General features: G+C 37.2%; 2 protein-coding genes across 2 annotated transcripts in view; one reads left to right on the forward strand and one right to left on the reverse strand.

Annotated features, from left to right (window-relative positions):
* The window catches only part of LOC140146681 (L-methionine gamma-lyase-like), a 61,452-nt gene that overhangs the window by 28,362 nt on the left and 17,429 nt on the right, over window positions 1–15,661 (forward strand). The gene's annotated exons all lie outside the window — the stretch shown is intronic.
* The window catches only part of LOC140172012 (kelch-like protein 7), a 34,083-nt gene that overhangs the window by 12,168 nt on the left and 6,254 nt on the right, over window positions 1–15,661 (reverse strand). Inside the window, exon 4 of the mRNA XM_072195363.1 lies at window positions 14,192–14,298. Within this exon, the coding sequence (XP_072051464.1) occupies window positions 14,192–14,298 (107 nt within the window). The remainder of the gene's footprint in view (window positions 1–14,191; window positions 14,299–15,661) is intronic.

The following is a 15,661-nucleotide window of genomic DNA, read 5'->3' on the forward strand; positions in this document are numbered from 1 at the left end:
ATGCACATTAATGTTATATTAATTTATATATTAATTCGCAATTTATACATAGCACATTATAAAATGTATAAAGACTGATATTGTTCAATAGGCCTACATGTATATCAATTGTACCCATATCAAAAATAGGCCTTGAAATTACATCGAATTTTTCCTGTTGAAAAGACAAAACTGATGTTTAAGATATCAATTATTTCATAAATGACATTTTGAGTCATTTTTATCCATAAAACGATACAGGATATACGATATTTTTACTTTGACTTTTAGGCCCATAAAGGTTTTAATCATGTTATTATCAATACACTCACATCTCATGCTGTGTTGATCTCCAGGAGGTCTGCAAATGTAAATCTAAGAACGCCTGATAACAAGGATACTATCATTTTCTTTCGTTGATATGCTGTGGAAACTATTATAGGCCTGGCATATATATAACTTTTAATGTTATATTTCCTTCAAACCATAACTTTTGAAATTCTCACTGCTTTCATTCGTTGAAACGGCAAAGCATACTTTCTTTTTCTTACAAATCGAATAACAGGTCTTACATATATATTTTCACCATAAAAAGTTCCGCAAAGTAATTCAAACCAATGCTAGCACCCCGTAATCTCTTTAGCAAACAAAGACGATCTCCGAATTAGATAGCCAGCTCTTAGCTGGCGAAAATCAGAATCCCTCAAAGGGGCAGGGACAGAGTTGTTGTTGTTGTTTTGGCCAAATAATAATTTTATTGTTTTGATTACGTTCGATAAATTTGGTTTTATCATAGACCATTTATCTTTCCTATTTTGGAGATTATAAAAGACATAATGTACGATTTTGGTAAAATTTTAATTTTGTTCTTCTTTTTGTCAAAATTTACTATGATTACATAATATTACTGCTACGGTACTAGTAATACTTTATCTGTCAAGGTAGACTTCTCCGTAGTCCACTTGCCCATTTTGCATACTCTGGCCATTACATTTAAGCATAAAACTATGATTTATATTGATTTGTGTGCAACTGATAGATTTTCACATCTGTATCTGATCTTTTCAGTCACCGCACTCCTCTGTTAGCTTCCATGATTTTCGGGGTTCGCTATCAATAAACTGGAACTTCCAAAATCAGAATTGTTCAGTATTAAGGTTACACGAAGAAACGTATAAAAAAGCGTATAAAAGACGTATAAAGTTGTTCTCTAAAACCGCGTTTTCTCAGCAATCAAATATCGCAGTGAGTCAAATGTTGGTGCATGGATGTATCTTTACATTATTTTTGTGTGTTTATACAAATTTTTAGAATCCGTTTGAAAATCCTTCGTTTAAATCATTTTTACGCAACATGTTCACAAGATCAAAAACGCGTTCCATGCAGTTTTTTTCAAATGTTCGCTCCGTATAAAACCACACCGAGTGATTGTTTTCTCCTTTTTTGTATTGTACTACAAATCGACCAAAGTTTTGGGGAAAAATTTTCGAGAATCTTGTAGCACAAAACACTGTTATGTTACATTATCGATATCTGGATTGTGGAACGTTAATTTTGATTTCTAACTGCCTACATTATTTCTCAAATGTCTGTCGCCACTTTACCATTTGAATTTCACTCCAAATTTAAGCTACTTTTGCAAAAACGAGGTTTTTCGCCATCGATACCTCCGACATTTACAGCGGTAATGAGCTTGTTTATCATAAGAGCCTGTTATGCACTACTATGACTATTCCATAATAGTCAGTTTGAGATCGATCAATTTCATGTATACCCCAGTGGCTCAATCGGTTAGCGCGTCGGTCTCACGTTCGACTATATAATACTATAGTTTTGAGCTGGAAAACTTTGGTACGTGTTCGAGTCCCTATGTGGTCCATTCCATTTATTTTATTTTATTTTTCTCTCACTTTTTTTTCTTTTTTTTTTTTCGTTTCTTTCATTCTGACTGCAGCGATTGATTGTTTTTGCCCGTTTTTTTTCTTCATTATATAATTCAGGAATTTTTAGGCTATAGGCTACTAGTCTAATAGGCTAAAATTAGTTTATAACAAAATATTAGTTGTTGGTTTTGTTATTGTTGTTGTAGTTGTAGTTATTGTTATAGGCCTATATATTGCATAATCAGGGTATAAATAGGCCTACTAGGCCTATTATAGCCTATAGAAGATAGATAGGCCTATCATCCAGGGTAATTTTGAAAATTGAAAATTTAGAAAATCCAAAGGAAAATTGCCGAAAACGGCTGCACACAATCAACCCCCCCCCCATCAGCCCATATGGTCCTATCATGGTCGCCCCCTCCCTATCCCTGCAACATAGGGCCTATAGGATGACTCACGAGCAGCTGTTTGTCCGTGGCCCTAGTTCAGATTGATACACTATTGTACGCATGAGTTCATTCTTTTCTGCATGGCTGTTTCCATTATTAACTTATGCCCCTCTGGAATCAAGCCTTGAAAATCAATTGTATTTAACCTTAAAGTGAGCCATTATAATTATGCAAGATAATGTTGCATTCAGTTACTTTTATTGTCACTAATTATCTGATATTTTTAACTCTTTATGACCATTTTACTATTGAATACTTTAATTTTAATAAACATCTAGGCTACTAGTCTAATAGGCTAAAATTAGTTTATAACAAAATATTAGTTGTTGGTTTTGTTATTGTTGTTGTAGTTGTAGTTATTGTTATAGGCCTATATATTGCATAATCAGGGTATAAATAGGCCTACTAGGCCTATTATAGCCTATAGAAGATAGATAGGCCTATCATCCAGGGTAATTTTGAAAATTGAAAATTTAGAAGAGCCGACGGAAAAGCGCCGAAAGCGGCTGCCCCCAATCACCCCCCCCCCCCACCTCTGCCCATATGGTCCTATCATGGTCGCCCCCTCCCTATCCCTGCAACATAGGGCCTATAGGATGACTCACGAGCACGCGGTTTGTCCGTGGCCCTAGTTCAGATTGATACACTATTGTACGCATGAGTTCATTCTTTTCTGCATGGCTGTTTCCATTATTAACTTACGCCCCTCTGGAATCAAGCCTTGAAAATCAATTGTATTTAACCTTAAAGTGAGCCATTATAATTATGCAAGATAATGTTGCATTCAGTTACTTTTATTGTCACTAATTATCTGATATTTTTAACTCTTTATGACCATTTTACTATTGAATACTTTAATTTTAATAAACATCAGTATAATTTTGTATTCAACGAAATGGGTTCATCATGACTAATAATAACATATTTTTTAATAAAATTCGACTATGGCATAGTCTACTGTCAAGGGGGTCTTCTGATCATTTTAACCTGAGACTAGTAAACCAACAGTCTCAGGTTTACTAGTCTCAGTTTTAACTAAGCGAAAATAATGAGGTAAAAAGTATAAAACCGACTTAGCCGCTTAACTGTGGAGCTTGGGGGGATCCCAGTTTTATTATAAAACCTCTAAATTTTACTTTGGAGGCTTAGTCCTTTACATGGTATTTCAGATAGCATTGGGCAATTACAATCATGTAAGAAGTGCAAATTTGAGCAAAATATGCAGCAAATGATAGCTTTACTGTAATACCAGAAGATGGGAGAAATATCTCTTTTGCTGATCAAGCAGACCCCCCCCATCCAAAACAGCCTGGAGTGACTGTGAAGACTGCATGTATTATAAACACAAGTGTGTCTAACTTTTTTTAAATCTTTCCCACAAGACACAAAGTGCCCTGTGCTTTTATTTTCATTATCTTTGTTTGCCAAGTCATGGAACCTTTAATGTGTTTGAAGAGCATAATTAATATCCATGGTTAAACAAACAACCATGAACAAGATCTTGTTCTGTTTAATACATGCATGTACTGCTCTGTGGTTTAGGTTGTGCAAATTACCAGTTTCGTTTGATTTTGTTTACTTACGTTTTTTTAATCTCCATGTGTTATTCAACCTTTTTATGTTCACTCAGCATGCAGGAGAATTTTAGATGTGCTATAAAGAACATTGTAGGCAAAACTTTAATGATCATTATAATGAGTAGTAGAAACGAGATGCAGGGTATCTTAATATTTTAATGACATTATCAATCAAAGTTTTTTTCTTTCATTTTCTATACACAAAACCCAATGGCATATAAATATTTAAATTCCTCATCAAATTTATAATATGCTAATTAATCACATCCCGTGAATAATAAAATAATAAAACAATAAAATGGATGATATTTGATATTACCATATTTTGCATAACATCAGAGAAGATGAGCTCATCTTCACATGTATTTCGATTGAACATCTGCATTTTGTTCCATTCAAAGAACAGTAGTTTTAGATAGTACGATATTGGATTCATATAGGCCTATCCCTCAGATGTTATCAACTCAGACAATCCATAGAGACGAATTCGTCTGACATTTGGTTTGTAATGGAACATTTTCCAAATGCAAAACATGTAAAAAAACTCAATGTCCGGATTTTTTTAGACGGGGAGCATCATTTAATATAAATCATTTTTAATAATAGTAATACCGGTAACATGCACTTCTTGATTTATGCTTTTGGATTTTTAAATGTATATTTAGAGTCCCTCTTTCAAATTTTATATTTATGTGTAATCTCGCTATATCATAATTTGCTGATACTTTGGTCAAAATTTACATTAAAATGATCAGAAAAAAACTATTATTGTCAAAATTTCTGTTTTGGTGTCATGTTATTTATAGTATTTTTGGCGACAAAAAGAAAAACCCACCCTATTCTACTACGGCGGACCTTTCAACTTCAAGTATAGGGTCGGGTGTTGTTTGTACTTGTATTTCTAGAGAGAGGCTATCTTGAAATTACCCTAAAATATCACCAAAATCTGAAGAATTTTTTAATACCAACATATTTTCTATGATTTAAGCAAAATAAATGTGTTTTTTTTAAATTCTCAAAACACAAATTCGGGTCGGTTGGCCCTGTAGAGAAGGGTTTTTTCGTAGCCTTTGATACTATTAATTTTTTTTTAATTTTCAACATTTTATAAAACTTAACAAAATATTAACAAAAAATGATGCTAAACTTAAAATTTGTATCCATCATTGAAAATCAATCAATTCCGAAATTAAACCTGTTATTAAAACCCCAAGCCACGATGGGTTGATTTGTTTTAATACACAGAATAATATATTCCCTCAGTTTATTAATACGGTAGCTACCCAAATCTGCTAAAATAAAGCACACAGTAAATTTGGAAACAGATAACACTTTGTACTGCATGGATGAAGTGTGTGTGCACTATCTGTGTGCAATGTCCCATGAACAAACAATTACGTAATAGTATTGACTTTTGTTGAACTTGTGAAAGGTCAGTCCAGAGAGTTTCTCTGCTCGTACTAAATTACTGTTCAAGTGGTAATTTTCGCGTATAGTTATTGTCGCGATTTGGAGTTACAGAGACATTTTTGCAATTGTTATTTTCGCGATGCTTAGTTTTGCCCTATGCTTGCAATATATTATTATATATATTCGCGAGGTGTTAATTTCGTTGATGTAACTCCATTCGCGAAATCCGCAAAAATAAACCCCTCGCGAAGTGTGCTTGCTTTCTGTGAACTTGTTTTCATTAACTTAAGATAGTGCACTTTCTTTAAACTGTTTCTTTACTCAATGAAACTCTCATTAATTGAGTAAAGAAACAGCTTATTTTCAGGGCAACCATTTTCTTGGGGGTGACTTCATCACTGAATCTACACCCCTGTGTGAGAGACTAAAGTAATGTCTTCCATACAGGGTGTATGTCTTTCAACTGGAATAGCCTAAAATGTGTATATCATATACCTGGTATGTGGCCGGATTTACCTTTTGATGGTCCTGTGGGCAAGGCAACATGATTGTCGCAGATCTACTCACTCAAATGGCTTTACCAAGATTGCGCGCAAAGCGCGTCAATTTGGTCTAAAATAGGCCAAAAGGGAGATGCAAATTGTAAATTTTGTCACAACATATCTGCCAACTGAGCAGGGGCGGGGTCTGATTCGCCACCCTCCGACTTGTTTTCCGTCAAGTTGGTGTACCCTCTTTTTCTTTCCTACTAATAATTAGGGCTTACTCAACAAGAACTGAAGAATGTTGGTTGTCATGGTCACTTGGGCTGTCAATCATGATGATTATAACTACTAGTACCACCAACTTGTGGGGGGGGGGGGAAAAAACGCCCCAACATACATTATGCACATACATAATGACAAATTGCATTAACCTGGAAGAGAATGGAATTCCTGATATCTATTTGCACAAAAGACTGGAAATCCCGACAAATTACTAACAAAACCATCTGGAATTCCAGCACCTCAATGGACAAAAATATGGATTATTTTATTGACCAGAGGCAAAAAAGTCTGGAAATCCAACCAAGGATAAACACAATAAACCTGGAATTCCAAAACCCTCTATGCCTTCAGACTAACAAAATGGTGGAAAAACATTAGGTGGAGGCGCCGTGTTTAATGTTAGCTTTGGCCTACCCGGCTTTCCCGGGTGGGATTTAATGGCCTCTAATGAATCTGACCCTGTTCTGTCAGTATCCGTGACATGAAACCCGTGGCACACAGATTAAGTTTCACCATATGGTTTCACTCATCAAACTGCAGTGTGCACAACCATGCATGCCATGCATGGTGCTGTGCAATATGATATCTGTGATCAAACCACACAAGCAAGGTCCAAGGATTTGCGCACTGTGCAATGTGATACGGTGATTAAACGCATGGAAGGGCCAAGGTTTTGCGCATGCACAACAGATGACCGCTATGATGGAATATTCCTACAGCATGAACAAGGCATGCTTGCTTAGTTTACCCACAAAGATATAGCTATACACGTGGTACAGGGTTACAATTTATTCATATTCCTATTATACGATTATGACATACACGTATTATCACACATAATCATTTATTCAAACCTCGTAACTAGTGAAATCGCCTTAACATAGATTATAATTTTTCTGAATTTATAAAGTGAGACTAGATTAAACTAATTTAAATAAGAAATTAGAGAACAAATACAAGTGGCAATGGTGCTTATGAAGTCACGTTATTTAATTTAAATGGCAAGGAATGATTTTGAAATTTGTGACCCGTGCTAGATAGGCCTATTTGTTTTTTACATTAAATTATCTTTATTTATAATGTCCTATAGGCGTATGTTTGAATAATTTCTCATTGAAAAACGGAGCTCCAAAAAATTGCAGAACTTTTAGTTTTTATGGAAATATTTCGGGCCAAAAGTATGACGGCCTTTTTCTCCGGGCTGATTTTTCATTGAAATTTGCTAGGCAAAATCGTTTACTATTTCCTTATTTTATCGATTTTGATCCGAGTACTTCACAAATTATTGTACTAACGTGTAGCTGGGTTTGGATTTTAATCTGATCTCACCATGCTCACTTTATCATGATAAATTAATAACAAATGAAAATCTCTATCAAGGCGATTTCACTTTTCGTCATGTTTAGGCCTGAGTTTCCAAAAAACCCTGCTCTGCATTTTAAACTTCCCGGTTCTATACGCAGACTCTTGTAGAAAGTTAAGTTCAATATTTCAAAAAACCCTGGTACAAGTTCGAACCTCCGAATTTGGAATGTATATATGTTATTTCACAACATTAGTGTTTGTAGTGGATATTTACGGGCTTCTAATCAAATTTGCATTAAAACGCACAGTGATTCAAATTTTCGATGGCGTCATCATATCCACTTTCTGTTAACAGTTCCTTCTGTACTACAGCTACAAAGGCACAAATTTAAAGTCACATCCCTTTCTCGCTCCCCTTTGTATATTAAGTCCACATCCTTTCTATTATGGTATTAACATGGAAATGAAAGGCTTAGGCCTACATCAAATTAACTGAACTGACACGTTAAATTTTAACATGGAAATTATAGTTCATAGTTAGATGCTCTGGCTAGCACGATCCCGCCCCCTTTCTCGTATTGTTGTAATAATAACTTGTTCAATTCATTGGTACAGCTACAACAACTATCGGCTAAGTCCGCATCCGCTTTGTCCCTCCACTTTCTATACCATGAATACGACACTTACCAGCGGATAAGTTGTATATATGCCTGCAACAAATAAAAGGGTGCGGTCTCGGGTTTTAATGCGGAATTTCTAGATCGGTCATGATGTTCATGATACGATACTATAGCTCGCACCCCTTTCTCGCACCACTTTCTGTTAGCTGCAGTTTTTCAGTACAGTACAAATTATGGGTGACTTTTCTTTACAGCTACAAAGACACACATTTAAGTCTCATCGCTTTCTCGCTCCCCTTTGTATTAAGTTCGTATCCTTTCTATTATGATATTAAATACAGGAAAATGAAAGGTACATAGGCCTACATCAAATTAAACTGACACGGTTGAATTTTAACATGGAAAATCTAGTTCATAGTTAAGCTATGATAGGGCTAGCACGAACTCGCTTCCCTTTCTTAAATGGTTCTGTGACATCTTGTTCAATTCATCAAGGAGTCCCTTTTCTGTACAGCTACAACTATCGGGTAAGTCCGCATCCCTTTCTCGCCCCCTTTCTATTACCATTAAAGGTATTTAGGCCTGCATCAAATTAAACTGACACAGTTATATTTTAACACGGAAAATCTAGTTCATAGTTAAGCTATGATAGGGCTAGCGCGAACCCGCTCACCTTTCTTAAATGGTTCTGGGGACATCTTGTTCAATTCATCAAGGAGTCCCTTTTCTGTACAGCTACATCTATCATGACTATCGGGTAAGTCCGCATCCCTTTCTCGCCCCCTTTCTATTACCATGGAGGGACATGAATTAATACAACACTTAGCACCAGAAAATTTGCCATGGTTGCATAGGGCTGGAGCAAATGAAAGGGAGGAGCAAATGAAAGGGCGTGGTTTCGGATTTTACCGCCGAATTCTAGTTCGGTCATGATACAATAGCTCGCACCCTTTTCTCGCACCACTTTCTGTGAACTGCAGTTTCTTCTGTACATCAATTTTCACTGCAGCTACAAAGACACAAATTTAAATTTAAATTCGCATCCCTTTCTCGCTTCCATCCATTTGTATATATTTATTAAGACAAATCCTTTAACATAGAAATTCTTGTTCATAGTTAGATGCTCTAGCTATGATAGGGCTAGCACGATCCCGCTCCCCTTTCTCGTATTGTTGTAATAATAACTTGTTCAATTCATTGGTACCCATTCTGTTCAGCTACAACTTAACTATCGGCTAAGTCCGCATCCCTTTCTCGCTCCCCTTTCTATTACCATGAATACGACACTTAGCAGCGGATAAGTTGCATAGGCCTGCAACAAAAAAAGGGTGCGGTCTCGGATTTTTATGCCGAATTTTTAGATCGGTCATGATGTTCATAGACGTGATAGATACGATACTGTTAAGCTCGCACCCCTTTCTCGCACCACTTTCTGTTACTAAGCTGCAGCCTTTATTCAGCACAAATTATGGATGACCTTTCTTTACAGCTACAAAGACACAAATTTAAAGTCGCATCCCTTTCTCGCTCCCCTTTGTATATTAAGTCTATATCCTTTCTAACATATATGGAAATGAAAAGCGTTATAGGCCTACATCAAATTAAACTGACACGGTGCAATTTTAACATGGATAATCATAGTTAAGCTATGATAGGGCTAGCGCGTACCCGCACCCCTTTCTTAGATGGTTCTGGTGACATCTTGTTCAATTCATCAAGGAGTTCCTTTTCTGTACAACTACAACTATCGGGTAAGTCCGCATCCCTTTCTCGCTCCCCTTTCTATTACCATGAAGGGACATGAATACGACACTTAGCTTCGACACTTAGTTCGGTCATGATGTTCATAAATACGATAGCTCGCACGCCTTTCTCGCACCACTTTCTGTTAACTGCAGTTTCTTCTGTACATTAATTTTCACTACAGCTACAAAGACACAAATTAAAAGTCGCATCCCTTTCACGCTCCCCTTTGTACATTAAGTCCATGTCCTTTCTATTATGATATTAACATACAGGGAAATGAAAGGTATTTAGGCCTGCATCAAATTAAATTGACACAGTTAAATTTTAACACGGAAAATCTAGTTCATAGTTAAGCTATGATAGGGCTAGCGCGAACCCGCTCCCCTTTCTTAAATGGTTCTGGTGACATCTTGTTCAATTCATCAAGGAGTCCCTTTTCTGTACAGCTACAACTATCGGGTAAGTCCGCATCCCTTTCCCGCCCCCCCTTTCTATTACCATGGAGGGACATGAATTAATACGACACTTAGCACCGGAAAAGTTGCCATGGTTGCATAGGGCTGGAGCAAATGAAAGGGTGGAGCAAATGAAAGGGTGTGATTTCGGATTTTACCACCGACTTCTAGTTCGGTCATGATACGATAGCTCGCACCCTTTTCTCGCACCACTTTCTGTTAACTGCAGTTTCTTCTGTACATCAATTTTCACTACAGCTACAAAGACACAAATTTAAATTTAAAGAGTCGCACCCTTTCTCGCTTCCATCCATTTGTATATATTTATTAAGACAAATCCTTTAACATAGAAATTCTTGTTCATAGTTAGATGCTCTAGCTATGATAGGGCTAGCACGATCCCGCCCCCTCTCGTATTGTTGTAATAATAACTTGTTCAATTCATTGGTACCCATTCTGTTCAGCTACAACTATCGGCTAAGTCCGCATCCCTTTCTCGCTCCCCTTTCTATTACTATGAATACGACACTTATAGCAGCGGATAAGTTGCATAGGCCTGCAACAATAAAAGGGTGCGGTCTCGGATTTTTATGCCGAATTTTTAGATCGGTCATGATGTTCAGTCGTGATAGATACGATACTGTTAAGCTCGCACCCCTTTCTCGCACCACTTTCTGTTACTAAGCTGCAGTTTATTCAGTACAAATTATGGATGACTTTTCTTTATAGCTACAAAGACACAAATTTAAAGTCGCATCCCTTTCTCGCTCCCCTTTGTATATTAAGTCTATATCCTTTCTAACATATATGGAAATGAAAGGCGTTATAGGCCTACATAAAAATTAAACTGACACGGTTCAATTTTAACATGGAACATCTAGTTCATAATTAAGCTATGGTAGGTCTAGCGCGAACCCGCACCCCTTTCTTAAATGGTTCTGGTGACATCTTGTTCAATTCATCAAGGAGTCCCTTTTCTGTACAGCTACAACTATCGGGTAAGTCCGCATCCCTTTCTCGCTCCCCTTTCTATTACCATGAAGGGACATGAATACGACACTTAGCACCGGTTGTAATGGTTGTATAGGTCTGGAGCAAATGAAAGGCTGTGGTCTCGGATTTTACCGCGGAATTCTAGTTCGGTCATGATGTTCATAAATACGATAGCTCGCACCCCTTTCTCGCACCACTTTCTGTTAACTGCAGTTTCTTCTGTACATTAATTTTCACTATACAGCTACAAAGACACACATTTTAAGTCGCATCCCTTTTTCGCTCCACTTTGTATATGAAGTTCGTATCCTTTTTATTATTATATTAACATACAGGACTACATCAAATTAAGGCCTACATCAAATTAAACTTACAAGGTTAAAATTTTAACATAGAAATTATAGTTCATAGTTAGATGCTTTAGCTATGATAGGGCTAGCACGATCCCGCTCCCCTTTCTCTTATTGTTGTAATAACTTGTTCAATTCATTTGTGCCCTTTCTGCACAGCTACAACTATCGCATCGCTCCCCTTTTACAATGAAGGCACCGGAAAAGTTGCCATGGTTGCATAAGCCGGAAGCAAATGAAAGGGTGTGGTCTCGAATTTTACCGCGGAATTCTAGTTCGGTCATGATGTTCATAAATACGATAGCTCGCACCCCTTTCTCGCACCACTTTCTGTGAACTGCAGTTTCTTCTGTACATTAATTTTCACTACAGCTACAAAGACACAAATTTAAAGTCGCATCCATTTCTCGCTCCCCTTTGTATATTAAGTCCACATGATAGGGCTAGCGCGAACCCGCTCCCCTTTCTTAAATGGTTCTGGTGACATCTTGTTCAATTCATCAAGGAGTCCCTTTTCTGTACAGCTACAACTATCGGGTAAGTCCGCATCCCTTTCTCGCTCCCCTTTCTATTACCATGAAGGGACATGAATACGACACTTAGCACCGTATAGGTCTGGAGCAAATGAAAGGCTGTGGTCTCGGATTTTACCGCTGAATTCTAGTTCGGTCATGATGTTCATAGCTCGCACCCCCTTTCTCGCACCACTTTCTGTTAACTGCAGTTTCTTCTGTACATTAATTTTCACTACAGCTATAAAGACACAAATTTAAAGTCGCATCCCTTTTTCGCTCCCCTTTGCATATGAAGTTTGTATCCTTTTTATTATTATATTAACATACAGGAAAATGAAAGACTTTAAGGCCTACATCAAATTAAACTGACAAGGTTAAAATTTTAACATAGAAATTATAGTTCATAGTTAGATGCTTTAGCTATGATAGGGCTAGCACGATCCCGCTCCCCTTTCTCGTATTGTTGTAATAATAACTTGTTCAATTCATTTCTGCCCTTTCTGCGCAGCTACAACTATCGCATCGCTCCCCTTTTACAATGAAGGCACCGGAAAAGTTGCCATGGTTGCATAAGCCGAGCAAATGAAAGGGTGTGGTCTCGAATTTTACCGCGAATTTTAATTCGGTCATGATGTTCATAAATACGATAGCTTGCACCCCTTTCTCGCACTACGAGACTAACCGCCTGAATACATAGTGGACAACGGAGAAGGTCACGGGCACTCTATTTGGTATACACATACACAATGCATACACTGTTGATAACCCGGTGAGATTTCACTTGGTTTTGCCCGCTAGAACAAAATCTTAAGGCCCTTTACTTCACAAATAATTGGTTTTGAGTTTACTGTTTCCCCCCTCCCAAAATTGAGAATTGCAAAATATTTAATTAGGCCTATTTGATATTTATTTGACATTGTCTCTATTAAATGACATTTTAATTACATTAATTTGCTACTCATATAAATGTGATCATCCTAAATTAACTATGATGCTGAACAAACAAAGAACCCCTCTGCATTATTATCAATGTATAAAATCAACCATAATTGCAATATAATAATAACTTTGATTCGCTTCAAAGTAAAAAAAAAAGTAATTAATAATTATTTTAAGTTACCTCGTGCCTTTTTTAAAACAAAAAAAAAAAAATCACAGTGGATGTATCACGTGTATAGGTACATCTCTGTGGGTAAACAAATCATGCACTGTAGGAATATTCCATCACAGGAAATTTGGGGTCATCTGTTGTGCATGCATAAAACCTTGGACCTAGCTTGCCTGGTTTGATCACAGATATCATATTGCACATACACACACAGTGTATGCATGGTGGTGAACACTGCAGTTTGATCGGTGACACGACATGTTGAAACTTAATCTGTGCGCCACGTGTTTCATGTCACGGTGCAGGGTCCCGGGGCAGGGTCCAGGGTCTAGAATTGATTGTTTATACTCTGCATGCTTTACCTGTCAGCAGTCAATTACAGGCATCCATCAAAGTTTCTCAAGAGAGCATTGGCCAAAGCTAACATTAATCACGGCGCCTTCACCTAATGATCTGGAAATTTTGCGCCAAGCATAGGCAAAATAGGCTGGAATTTGGAACAACATAAGTAGAATAGGCTGGAATTCCGAGCCCCAAAGACCACCAAAAAATCTGGATTTCCGTTGCCCTCTATAGGGGGGGGGTGCATGTTTTATCTGGAATAGCCCATTCTGTCTTCTATTTTCTATGTTGAGTCTATTATGAATTGAACAATTATAGGTTAATGAACGTGTATTACTGGTTGGGAGAGAAATTAGACAAAATAATGCACGCGCGCTGATGTTGATGCGTCTAATGCACAAGCCCCGAACATTAACCTATTTCATACACGAGAAGAAAAAACACATGATTTTTACTTTTTTTATAACAAAATTATCACTAAAAATATTGGAAAATAGAACCAAATATAAATGCATCAACCCACCCGAAAAATGAATCAATCCTACGCGACGCGAACTCACGCGAAACACTGCGTGTAGTACGCAGAGTGCAATTAGACACAATCAATGCATGGTTTGGATTTTTCTAACGCTTGCTCTGATTGGGTCTCACTATTGAAGAGTGTATGAAATGTTTATAAAAGGGTCACCTACATCAGAGTTAGACAGACATGGTAGTTTCTTCCAACTGTTGTTCCTGATACTGAACACCTCACATTTATCAGTATTATATGATTTTCCACCAATGGCATAAACCATACCTGTGTAAGGGAAACAAACAAGAAACAACATTTTGTAGTGATTTAATTTGTCCATGGATCATAATAAATAATTTATTTGATATAAAAAAAAGTGTAGGCCTGCTGCAACATATTCAGTTGGATGTGTGCATCAAATTGTTAATCATGATATGTTTCTGTGCCATCCTACATTTTTGAACTATAGTACCTCTTGGAAAAAAACACCCCAAAATGTTATATAGAAAATGTTTTATTGTTGGGTCATATAAGGTATAAAAACGTTATAATAACGTTTCAAAAACATTTGTGAAAACTTGAGTTGAGAAAATATTTTGCAAAAATCTTTGCCAAACAGTGGTGTAGATTTCTTTTTGACATTGGGGGGATGGGGTTGGAAAATATTTCTTGAAGTACAGTGAATCCAGCACCTTTTAGCGTCCAAAAAAGTTCATGGCACAAATGTATGGATGGCGGATACCTTCAAAATACGCCTAAGATAATACGCCTGACCTTAGGCATCTAAGATGCATTCTTTTTTTCGCGGTAGATTTAAATCAACGAATGACAGGACTAGAAATCCCAAACAACCAACCATCTTAGGCATATTCAATTATTGACCAATGAAATCTTAGACGCCTAAGATTTTACACGCCTAAGATTTTTCTGTAGACGTCCAAGATTGACCATTTGACCATGACTAGTAATGGACGGTATCGCAAATTCGATCAAAATGTACAACTGACGCTGTAGAGATGCTCTCACTGGTACCTGTTGTTGTTGGTCAGACCCTGTACATGATGTTGCAGGCTGTGTTGGCATGGTTGGCGGTCGTTTTATTTGGTCAAACTCATCTACTACCGATACCTGATACAAAATGGGGCGGCGATTAGCCATAATTCTGCCGGATTATAATGGCACTTCCCTGATAATAGTGAATAAAATATTCGAAACTCAGGCCTAGATCCGGGGGGGGGGGGGAGCACTCCAACTTTGGAGATGACGCTTATGTAGGGCTGTTAAGACCCCCCTTTTCAGCATTGCTCTCACCCAAAGACCCCATATATTTTTATGAGCACATGCTTTCTCACCCAAAGACCCCATATTTTTCCTTTTAGATCTGTCACCAGAAGACCCTTTTATTTCCATTAATAACAGCATTGAGTCATCTATCACTGACTTTGTTACTTTTTGAAACCATTCAGAACTAAAAATTCAATTTTCTAGGCTTCTTTTTGCTCTCACCCAACATGCCCAAAGACCCCAGTTTAATAAGGTCATATTCTGTTCACCAAATGCCCCCCTAATTTAGATCCAAATGATCCATATCTTAATCACCAATGACCCCATATTTTGTACATTTTGCTCTCACTGAATGCCAAAAAAC

This window comes from Amphiura filiformis, chromosome 2, assembly GCF_039555335.1.
Source record: "Amphiura filiformis chromosome 2, Afil_fr2py, whole genome shotgun sequence".
Classification (NCBI taxonomy): Eukaryota; Metazoa; Echinodermata; class Ophiuroidea; order Amphilepidida; family Amphiuridae; genus Amphiura; species Amphiura filiformis.